This window comes from Spinacia oleracea, chromosome 4 (assembly GCF_020520425.1).
Source record: "Spinacia oleracea cultivar Varoflay chromosome 4, BTI_SOV_V1, whole genome shotgun sequence".
NCBI lineage: Eukaryota > Viridiplantae > Streptophyta > Magnoliopsida > Caryophyllales > Amaranthaceae > Spinacia > Spinacia oleracea.
In genome coordinates this window covers 135,276,941-135,289,592 of record NC_079490.1, presented here as the reverse complement: position 1 = coordinate 135,289,592, position 12,652 = coordinate 135,276,941, and the positions used below count along the sequence as shown (strand labels likewise).

Genomic DNA, 12,652 nt, shown 5'->3' with positions numbered 1-12,652 from the left:
CCTTTTATGCGACAATCAGATTCTAATACGTTGGTTAGTTTTATGCAAAAACAATCAATTGGTCCTTTTATGCCACAATCAGATTCTAATCAGTTGGTTAGTTTTATGCAAAAACAATCATATTCTACACGATATTTACATTTTAATTAGAACGCTTTCGCTTTCGCTTTAGCTTGACTCCCTTGCTATTCTTTTGTTCTTCAACCCATGTACCCTCGTTATGGTCATCTCTCACATACATCGAGGAATCATCAGCATTATCATCATCATCATCACCCCGAACTTGTACATTTCTTCTTCCCAAAGAACTAGCCTCCAACATAGTATCATCTAAACAATCACCAGTGGCATCGATGGAAAAGAAGGCAACTCGAGACCTTGGTGTGATGACTGCTGCCATTCTCTTATCAGAGGGGTCATTCATATAAAAAATCTGCCTAGCTTGATTAGCTAATATAAAAGGATCCTCTTTGTGACCGGTCTTTTTAAGATTGACAAATATTTGCCCTAAGCTACTTTCTACAACTCCGTTACTGTCAAACCATTGGCATTTGAAAACAGGAATCGAAAACTTAGAGTAATGCAACTCCCAAATCTCTTCAATGACTCCATAGTATCGCATTGTAGCACAAACCGGATTCTTATCTTTCGCACTAGCAAAATGAATAGCTTCAGATTCCAAAGTAACCCCACTGTTTTGCATAGTACTAATATCATCTTGAAACCTGGTGTAAAAAGTGCAGCCATTAATAACATATCCAGAATAGTAAGTTGCACTAAAGTTGGGTCCAAATGCTAAACTCTTAACTCGATCAGAAACTACTACTGAAGGGTCCTCAAGTTCCCTGATTACTTCATCTTTGAACCAAACAATGAATGACTTGCTTTGTTTTTCAGCTAAGGATTTCGGATTCGCCCTTGGATTGTACTTCCTCAAGTGTCTCATGTGTCTTTCGACATATGGTGCAACTTCATCCTCATTCTGCAGAATATATGAATGTGCCTTGTGCCAGTTTTCATAAGACATATCAAGTTGTTTACGACCTAGGGTCCCATGACCATCCATTCTTCCACTATGCCGAGATACAGGAAGTCCTATCTTCATTGCATTTACCATAAATTCACTAACATATGCGACTACTTCTTCGTAGAAAAGTTTTTCGGCAATACAACCCTCAGGCCGATAAGCATTTGTAACATATCCCTGGTACGTTCTCATTTGCCTTTCAAAAGCCCATTGAACTCTCAAATATACAGGACCACAATATCTTATCTCTCTTACTAGGTGAACCGTCAAATGAACCATGATATCGAAAAACGATGGAGGAAAGTACATCTCTAATTGGCATAAAATTATAATAATATCTTCCTCCAAAGCTTTCAAATCTTTAGGATCAATGACTTTACTATAAATTGCATTAAAAAACAAACAAAGTCTGATAATGGCATGTCGAACATTTTTAGGCAAAATTGAACGAATAGCCACGGGTAATAATTGTTGCATTAGGACATGACAATCATGAGACTTAAGGCCCACAAGCTTCAAGGTATCCATGTTTACAAGGCTACGAATGTTAGAAGAATACCCCTGTGGCACTTTAACTCCTGCCAAGCTCTCACATAACTCGATTTTCTCTTTCCTAGACAGTGTATACGCAGCAGGAGGCAAGTATTTTCGACCACTCTCCTTCTCAACAACATGGAGTTCCTGTCTGATCCCAAGTGTCTCTAAGTCAGCTCTAGATTTCGGGCCATCTTTAGTCTTCCCAGGGATATTCAATAATGTACCAATTAGACTATCACACACATTCTTCTCAATATGCATCACATCAAGAGAATGTCTCACGAAAAGAAATCTCCAATATGGCAAGCTCCACAATTTTGAACACTTCTTAAACCCTTGCTTAGAAAGAAAATTTCGATGTTTCTTCCCAAATGTGATCTGGATATCTTTTATCTTCTCAAACACCTCTACACCAGACATGATCTTTGGACGCTCTCCAAATTCTTGTTTCCCATTGAAGGCCTTTTTCATGTAACGATAGTGATGATCACATGGCAGAAATACACGATGACTATCAAACACATGCTTCCCTGATCCGTTCAACCAATGTCCCGGAAATTGCTCCATACATAAGGGGCATGCTGCCTTCCCTTTCACTGTATACCCAGACAAATTACCATATGCCGGAAAATCTTGAATAGTGCAGAACAACATTGCTTTCAAATTAAATTTCTCATTTCGATATGCATCAAACACTTCTACACCTGTTTCCCAAAGCATCTTCAAATCGTCGATCAGAGGAGCCAAATACACGTCGATGTCATTACCAGGCTGTCTTGGACCAGAAATTAGCAATGATAACATCATATACCTTCTTTTCATGCAAAGTGTGGGAGATAAGTTGTAGGTAATCAAAACAACAGGCCAAGTACTATAAGTGCTACTCAAGGAGCCAAATGGATTGAACCCATCAGTAGACAAAGCAAGGCGTAGATTACGCTTTTCTTTGGCAAACTCGGGGAATTTCCCATCAATAAACCTCCATTGTGGTGAGTCAGCGGGGTGCCTAAGAAATCCATCATCTTCTCGACTATCAAAATGCCATGTCAACTTCTCGGCATCTCTCGCATTAGAAAATAGCCTTTTAAACCTCGGTATTATTGGAAAATACCATAATACCTTAGCAGGGACTCGTCCTTCCTCTTTCTTGTACCTCGAGGCATTACAAACTGAGCAACTCTCTAATGACTCATTTTGATTTCTATACAACATGCAATCGTTAGGGCAAGCATGAATTTTCTCATAAGGTAAACCCATAAGGCTTAATGTCTTTTTTGCCTCATATGTACGACTTGGAAGGACATTATCATCTGGAAGCATATCTTTGAACACATCCAGTATCAAATTAAAGTCTATATCAGTCAAACCCTGGCTCGCCTTCACGTTATACAACCTTATTATTGCAGACAACCTTGTATACTTAGTGCAGCCTTCATAGAGAGGCTTTTCGGAGTCATTTAGCAAGCTCTCAAATGTGAAAGGGTCTTCATCAAAAGCTTCCTCAACTTGATGAAGCATTTCCTCTAACCTATCTCCCTCATTCGTATTATGACCTTCACAAACATTAGCCTCAGAGTTACCGACCGTTGTTTCGTCCCTGCATTCGCCGTGCCAAATCCAACATGTATATGTTTTATCAAATGCCCATTTAGATAAATGATTAAGAATTTCTCCGGGTCTCTTATGCAGGAAATTATGGCACATGATACAAGGACAACGTAGCTTGGAGCGGCCTCCACCATTCTTAACAGCAAACTTAATGAATTCCCTTACACCTGCTTGATATTCTGGGTCACTCGGAATTTTTGTTGAAATCCAACTTCGATCCATTTCTATTTTCTATACACCAACCATTGGAAATGAAAACATATTGTAAAGTATAGTCACGCATGTTAGACTTTCACTAATATACACTTATTGTACCGTACTAGGTCAACATAAATTTTAAAAGTAATTTGGCACATAAATTAACACAAACAACTAATAAGAAACAATCTGTAAAACTAGCTATTAAAAAAATAATCTAGAAACTTGAATATAATTTTTTTAGCAGACTAGACTAGACAACTTACAGTAAGGTACCCAGGGAAGCCAACAGAAGGAATATGAGAGTGAATTTCCAAGCACATACAGTTTCGAATGACAAAAATGGAGAAAAAGAAAGATGTTACCCCATTCAACACTCTGCCAGGTGTATAGGGTAATGTGTACTCCTACTTGCACATCTATCCCTATCCATACAAAAATGTTTTAATCTGTGATTTTCTTTAATTCCTCAAAGATGGTTAAATTATTTCATCATTAGTAGAAAAAGATACAGCAGCACTCTAAACCAACCAGATAGAAGAAAGCAACCAAAACCTAAAGATATCATGCTCTACGTTCCAAGATTATTGGACTCGACGTTCGTCTCAGACTATTGGACTGTGTTCCCTGGTTCGATACTTGATACTCAGAAATAAGAAAACTTGACACTTAAATAGAAACATGAACACCAAAGATAGAAGGTCAGAAGGTGTGCCTTGACACTTAAACTACAAAATAAGAAAACCTAAATAAAAATTGAGTTTGTAGACTCTGTACTGGGCGCACACCATGAATACCAAAGATCAATTCAGTGTGTCACTCATGCCAAGAAACTCTACAAAAACAATATTCAACCAACCATGGCGAAACACTTTCAACATGAACTAGAAAACCAATAAAATTTCAGAAATTCAGGGCAAAAACAGAACGATGAAATTGAAACTGAAAATTTCAGGAAACAGAACCTAACTTGTAGAAGAAATTATAAATTGAATTCAAAATTCACACACGTAATTCAGAAATTCGAAAAAAAAAAAATTAAAGAGAGATGAGAACAAAAACCTGAATTCGTAGATTGCTAGAGATTGTGTTGAGGTCGCCGGTGGTGGTTGAAGTCGCCAACCGTCACGTATTTCTCCGGTTGTATATAGATTCGCCGGTGGTGGTGATTTCGGTTTGTGTGTTTCGTTGCCCTACTTGTTCGTATGTCCAGGGAAGAAGAAGAGGCAAATAACTAGGGTGAAAGTTGGGCGAAAGTTTGGCGAAAGTTTGGCGAAAAGTTTGGCGCCATGAAGAAAGTAGAGACCTGTTGTTTTAAATGACAGGTCTTTTGCAATTTTAAATTTTTTTTTAAACATTATTTTACGGGAGTGGTGGGTCTTTGAAATGTAGAGAGCCGTTAACTACTGTACTAGGTCTCTTGTTTCTTTTATTATATTAATTAAATAATTTTATTTATGCACTAGAGACCCGTTAAATAAGATAACGGGTCTCTTATTTTTTCCCTCTCATTTTAAATGGGCTATTTGGCGCAATAAGAGAGCCGTTATCTATAATAATGGATCTCTTATATTGAAGAGACCCGTTATGTCGAACATGAGGTCTTTTCTAAGGGGTCTCTTTGCCCATTTTTGTAGTAGTGTATCACGTTGATGATATCAATGAATGTTATGAGGTTCGAAATGAATTATGAATGATTGTGGAATGCAATGGAATTGAGAATAGGAAATTGACAAATGACATGTCTATAAAACCAGGTAGTATGAACTAAGTTTTCTGGAAGATAGATTGTTTCTGATAAAGGCACGCTTGATGGTTTAGCATTATCCGCAAAATACGAGATTTACTGACTTACAATATTAAAGGTAATTAACGAAGTCATATGTCTAATGATATATTTCTAGTCACGTGATTAGACTCGAACCCCTGCAACGAACGTAGTCAACGAAGTTATTCAACGTAGAAGAAAAAAAATCGGAGATCGAAATCAAAACGAATCGAATAAAGAAAGTCAACGACAAGATTACTGCAGCGAAGAAGCTCAAGATCAAACGAAAACGCAATATCTCCAATTAGTCGCCTAAGAATGATATAATGTACGAATCGCGATGTTTTACGTAAACGTGTTATGAATCAACCATGCTCGTGTGTTAGATCAAATGATTATGATATGAATGTTATGCTTATGTTGAAAGTGAAATTTTCAATTATGTCTTTATGATATGCTTTGTGGAATATGTTTATGCTGATATGATTGTATTGGTAATCTAATCGTCATACAAGGAAGCCGTCTTCGATGGAAGTTCTCCTGAGCTCAGAGTACGAGATTGTTATAATAAACGACTTTTACAAATTATTTGAGTATTGTAATTATTAGATAAATATTTATTTTCATTATAATATATATTTTCATAATTATAATTTTGCATTAAATGTTTCTGTTTTTGGTGGAAAAGATTTTCAAACAAGATTTCACAAAGAAAATGGGAGCCTAGTCTATGCTAACAAGTTTGCCCCTTTTATGTTCTTTGCTCCTCGATCCTATTTGATGAGATAAAGTGGAGATACGAAAGACACTGGCGGAATGTAGTTGACCTTAATGACGATTAAGGTTCAATATATAATTTTGCCCCTTTTGTAGTCTTTACTCCTCGATTCTAGGACTCAAGTCGAAGCGGAGTCATAAAAGATGATGGCGGAATGAAGGCTGGACACTGTAGGAATAGTAAAAGAATTGTGAGATCTTGGTTTTAAACAAACAATTTTCAGTATTAATTCAATTATTGTATTGATTGCTTGATTTTTTTTTTCAAGTTTCGAGGACGAAACTTTTTCTAAGGGGGTGAGAATGTAACACCCCGCAATTTTAAAACATAATTATTAATACTAATTATTATTATTTGTTTAAAAACGTCATAAATTTATTTATTTTTGAGAACTTTTTAGTAGTCTGTATTATTTTATAATTTAACTCTTTATAAATTTAAAAGTTTTAATATTCTATTATTTACACAATTGTAATATATAGTATTGTACCGAGACCCAACACAATAAACTTCATTTCACAAACCCAAAAATCAGAAAAATAGCTCCAAGACTTTGAATTACAAATTTTCTCTTATTATAAGTCTAAGTCAACAACTAGAAGAACCAAAGTCTTCTTCTTCATCTTCCTTGTCGTATGTACCTGCACACTTGGCAAACATGGAGTTTGCCAGATAATAAAACTTTTGACTCCTCCTTCACCAATTTAAGCCAACACACAACCCATGAGAGCCATTGTATTTCAATTCTACTGGTTTTACCCACTGGTTCTCCTTCTCCTCTCTATGTCCATTGTTTTCCGATAAAACCACCAATAATAGCTCATGGATGACGTTTTTACACCCCTCTAAAGATCTATAAATAGCTTACTGATTCACCAATTCAATTCGCAACCAAAACTAACATCTTATTCCATTATCACCATTAGAAAGGGTGAAGTTTTCTTACTTTATTAATCTGATTTGCTCTTGAGCCACCACCATCGCAGCCGCCCCTTTCTCGGTCTTTGTTTACCACCGGAAACCACCAACAAGAAACACCAATTTAATGGAGACCACAAAAACGACCACCCACGTCAACCCTTGCCGCCTTCTCGGTCTTCATTGCATCTAACCCCCCTGCCTTTCTCTCACTTCTCCGCCCCAGCCAACAACCACCAGTGTCGCCCTTCGTCGGTGTTTTGCTCCGTTGTTCACCGCCGGTCGTGGGTCATACCCAGTTGCCGCCTCTCTTCCTCCTCCCTCTCTTGTCTTCTGGTCCCCTCTGATCCGTGTTCTGTTCGTGAAGACCAGGTTGGTCTTTGAAACTTTTTCCCCCAATTGGAGTTATATGGTACAATTGTACTGTATGATGCACCTAAATTACAAAAGTCAACTTTGTTCCTTTTACCCACCAAAATCAAATTGAGTAAGTCTCCTTTATTTGATTTTCAAAGGTCTTACGTTTTAATATATTCTCAAATAATATAAAATTATTTTCAAATAATTACTATAAAGTAGTTATACTAAGTTAAATTATGTGATTTGGAATAGTTGCTAAATTGATTAATTTATATTCCTAAATTACAAGTATTATCAGTTTTCGAAGCTCGGGAAGAACGGTCCATCAAACGGGAAGTATAAAACTACGGTTGAGGTACATCTATTGCTAACACCCACAATCCCCTTATGAAATGTGTTTTATGAGATTATGAAAAATGTTTATAATGATATATTTTTATTGGATTGTGGGATATGAAATATGTTTATAAGTATGTTTTATGAATGATGATATTTAAATGTGTGTATGAATGATTTTATAAAAATGACGTTTTATGAGTTACGAATAAGATACGAAACATGATAAATAAAAGTGTAACAGGTTCTGGCAGTTAGTGGGGTTACTATTTCTAGGTCGTGCGCGTACCGCCGTACCGCGGGACACCCAACAAGGGAGAGTGCTCCTTGAGGGTTACCGCAAGCTAAAAAAAAGAAACTATTTAGGTACGGGCGTATGTCCAACAAGGGAGAGTGCTCCTTGAGGACTATCGCAAGGTGGGAGACGTCCCGCAAGGCTAACTTGTCAGTTACCAAGTAAAATGAAGGTTTTATGAAAGATAATGGGAACTACTAAAGTTTCAAGTTATAAATGATGTTTTATTATGATGCTTTTGTGAAAGTGATTTACTATATTCTATTCTCCCTGTTTGCAAATTAAATAAAATGAATTGAAATGAATTTACGTTGTTAGGGTAGTATGTTAATGGGTCTCGGCTCACGATGTTGCTTTTGTTTTAGGTACGAAGAAGATCATGGGATGCCTTAGAGTGAGGATGCAACCATCAAATTCACGATCGATGTTTAGTAAAGATAACTATGTCTCACTAGTAATAATGGATGTATTAACTAAATTCTAAGTTTAATTTCAAGTATTGAGTTAGATTTTAATATTAATGTTTAATCAATGCTAGAAGTCGTTATTATTAAAGTTTATTTAGTAATTTAAAAAGGTTAAGTCGCCTTGTATTTCCCACGAGGGAGATACGGCATGTGACGCTCCAACTAAATTAGGGTTTTCGCTGCTAATTAAAGATAATTAACCTAATTAATAGTGTTTAGAAGTCAGGGCGTTACAAAGGTTGTGACATGTGTCCTTCAAATGGTTTTGCTTACGTGTTATTGAAATGATGCTGGTGTGTTTTTTTAAAATACTAGGTATTGATTTATTTACTTTTATAACTAATCTCATTTACCTTTACTAGTTTTTCATTTACTTTTACAATAAAATTAACTAAACTTATCCTAAATGACATTTTAATAAAAAAAGATTGAAATATAAGTTGTCAATGCTGATACTTTACGGTTATTAATGTGTTTTCTTCCTTAAAATTTGAAAAATTAAGTATAAGATGTTTGACATTTTGGTTATTTACTTTTGTATTAATGCGATATATTTTAATGAGTTTTTGCTATACTTTTAAGGGGCGGAGTTGGTTCTCATTCAATTCTCATTATAGACTTGGTTTTCATTAGAACTTGTTCCTAATTGTCGGGGAGACGAGTTAAATAAAATTAACTATTGACCGAATTTTGTAAGATACATTTCATATACGGATTATCTAATTATGAATATGGAGAAAAATCTATACGAATATTTTAAAACATAACTAGCCTCTAAGCTTGTTCAATGAACGAACAATTATATTGTTTTTTTTTGTGTACCACCCGGTTCACCGTAAGGGATAATCCGGATTCGGTGCGAGTTTTGAGTGGAAAGGTTCCAGTCCCCTCCCAATTATTGTTGCGGGGGATCGAACACGAGATCCTCCCTACCAAGTTCAGCCTCAATCATCACTGAACCAACATGCAATTGGTACGAACAATTATATTATGGTTGTTAAGTCGTCTTTTAAAGTACTTATTTTATTGAGGGCTTGTGATGTTAGTGGAAATATATGATTTATATAGAGGTGAAATTTGAAAGTTGAAAGAAAAAAACATCTCGTATAAATTAGATGGTAAATTAGTATCGAGTGTTAAAGAGGGGGATGAAGTAGAAGAGAAATTGAAAATGAAAAATACTTCGTATAACAAACAACAAAACGAAAATGAATGAAAATAATAGTAATTTATGGATGAAAGATGGAGGTGACACGTGTCATCTAATCATTTATGGTTTCCTTTTTAAATACTCCCTCCGTCCCAGATTACTTGTTACATTTTCATTTTTCGTCCGTACCAGATTAGTTGTTACACTTCTAAATTAGGAATGACCCCACAATTATTATATTGTCTCTCTTTTCCCACTAATTTTTTTTGTCCTCACACTTTCTCTCATTCAATTAAAAAAAATACCTCATTAACTCCTATTACATCTACTTTTTCAATAAAATAACAATTGATAACTAAATAACCACTTATCACCTAAAAATTTGGCAACTGTAAATGTAACTACTCCCTCCGTCTCCTTTTGTTTTTTACGTTTTCCTTTTTGGGTATTTCAAAATGTTCTTCACATTTCCTTTTATATTATCACATAAATAACTTAGTATTCTATCAAAATTTGTGTCCAATCATTATTTTAACCAATCAAATTCATTGGGTCATTTAATCTCTCACGCTTTTTCATTGGGACATTAAATTTTTCTAATTTCCCAATATCAGAATTTTGATAAAAGTGAAAACATTATAAATAAACGTAATTTATCTCGTTTAAATAAAAAAAAATTGAGGAATTTCAATGCAAATTAATTATTCGTTAAAACGCGTGAAAAATACCAAACGTAAAAAACAAAAAGAGACGGAGGGAGTAGTAATTTGGGACGAAGGGAGTAGTAGGTATAAATGTTTTGTTTGCCACGTGTCATCTTCTTGTACTTTTACTTTTTTTTTTTAATTTTAATTTTTCATTCCTGTGATTCTAATTTTACTTTTTAAAAAATTAAAACTTGTATAACTCTCTATATATTTTAATGGACAATTAATTGTAGGTTACATTCATAACATCTTATGTTCTTAAAAATTTCTTAATTCATCAATGGTGGAATAATGAATAGATTTGTTTATTCCCCTCCTTAGCTTCTATACCAACGTAGTACACCCTTTATTTAGATTGATAAAATACATTAATTTCTTTAGGAAATGTTGTGGGTTTGATATTATAATATGACAAGGGGTGTGACGAAATGACGTCTGAACAAAGATATTCTACACTTATTCATGGGTCGGGCCGGGCTCCGGCCGAAATACGAATGTTTCAGGCCAAAACATCGAACCGACCATGCTCCCAAGGTCGGGAAGAAAAACTGACGCCAAAATTCGGTAGTTTAGACAGTTGGTTCATACTTCCTACTTTTTACAATATATACATCATTTTAACTTTCTACATTATTTATATACTAGAATTTAGCCCGGGCAATGTACGGTTTCTTTTAATTTGTTAAGTTATAATAAAACTCGTATATATACCAACTGCTATATTTATATATTACGTAGTAGATCAGATTAGTTCTTGGTTTTAAATTGAATTTCATTTAAGATTTATTATTTAATTATTAGAGCGTTTGATTTTTGATGAAATTGTATATGCGTAATATTAATAATTAATTAATTAATTAAAATATCTATGTGGCACCGAATTATTTATATACATGGCACTCGGCCGTTTTAATTCAAAAATAATTTTGAAATCTTATTTTCATTGGCCGAAACCATTAGATTTTCTAAGTGACGCTTTAATATTGGATTAATGTTTGATTTTGGATTGAATTTTATTTTAGATTAGTTTTGATTTTGGATGATTTTTATTTTAGATTTATTTTTTTAATTATTAGAGTGTTTGATTTTGGATGGAGTTGTATATATTAGTAATTAAACAATTAAAATATATATGTGGCACGTAATTAATTATCTACGTGACACTCGAATTTTTTAATTCAAATTAAATTAGATATCTTATTTTTCATTGGCCGAAACCAATAGTAATCCTACGTGACTCTCTAATAATTCAGCAAATATGTCTCCTTTATATATAAACTAGATTTAAGCCCGTGCGATGCACGGTTTTTTTTAAATATGATTTGTTAATCGTTCTTAGAACTATACTCACTTACTATTGTGATCAAGAATTGCGTTAATCATTTATTTTATTTTATTTTAATTGTGAGATCCAATTTGTACTTTTATTTTTTTAACTCTTATTAGTTATTACTATGGATAAATAACAAGCTAAAACAACTACTCCCTTTGCCTCTAATGTTACACTTTCGAATGTTAACGGTATTCATAATTGAAGAGAATCTACTAAACTCTTTCCAATACTTAAGAAAAAACATATTCATGTAGGGTCTTGTTTGATCCATTTTTATGGGTACATTAAGAATATCAATGTTATTATTTTGTCTAATGTATTATTAGAGATTAAAGTGATACAAAATACGTATTGGCAAACATGAAAAATAGAAACTGTAATGTCTGATTATTTGTTAAAAAACAATTTAAAGAATTTCCTAGATCATTTTTCTAAATAAACCCGCCAAATCATTACAACATGTGTTATCATATATAAATAGGTGTTTTATAAATTACACATATAATAGAAAGTTAAAATAGATCCCTATTCAAGTTAGAATATAAATATTTTCTTAACATTGAAAATGTTTATGCATAAGAGTCTCATAGAAAAACCGAGTTTATAAAATGGTTAGTTCAATAATGGAAAAACTCGAGTTAGTTATTCATGTGATGCTATTAGAACTCTATTAAATACTTAATAATAATTATCATAATTAAAATTTATGATATGAATTGATCCAAATATCAAACGTTTAATATAAATAAAACTCTATTACATGCTTGATAATTATCTAAAAATAGAAGTTAATCGTATATCATGTGTATGTTATCGCACTTTTATAATAATGTATTAGTAAAGTAATTGTCATTACCTACTTGTTACCAGCTTTGAAACATTAGTTGTTGTTTTCTTGGTAATGTCGTGCTTAAATACTGTATACGACTATAATAATGTATTAGTAATTGTCATTTGAATTAATTATTCGCATCTAGCACTTGAAGAGTTGTAGTCTTGTAGGGGTTTAAATCACGGGTTACACTCTATGTTACGAATATCAAAGGCTTAATGTAAGTAAAACTCTATTATGTTAAAAAGTAGAAGTACGTAGGATAAATTTACGTTGAAAATCTACTATCATTTTGTTTGTTATCATCTTTTCAAATATTTATCTTATCACTATGGATA

The 12,652-nt window shown here is 33.7% G+C and overlaps 1 protein-coding gene across 1 annotated transcript; it reads right to left on the bottom strand.

Annotated features, from left to right (window-relative positions):
• Positions 1-142: 142 nt before the first annotated feature.
• Positions 143-3,394, bottom strand: LOC130471920 (uncharacterized). Its single transcript, XM_056842279.1, has one exon. It carries the CDS (start codon positions 3,392-3,394, stop codon positions 143-145), a length of 3,252 nt encoding a protein of 1,083 aa, XP_056698257.1.
• Positions 3,395-12,652: the final 9,258 nt, after the last annotated feature.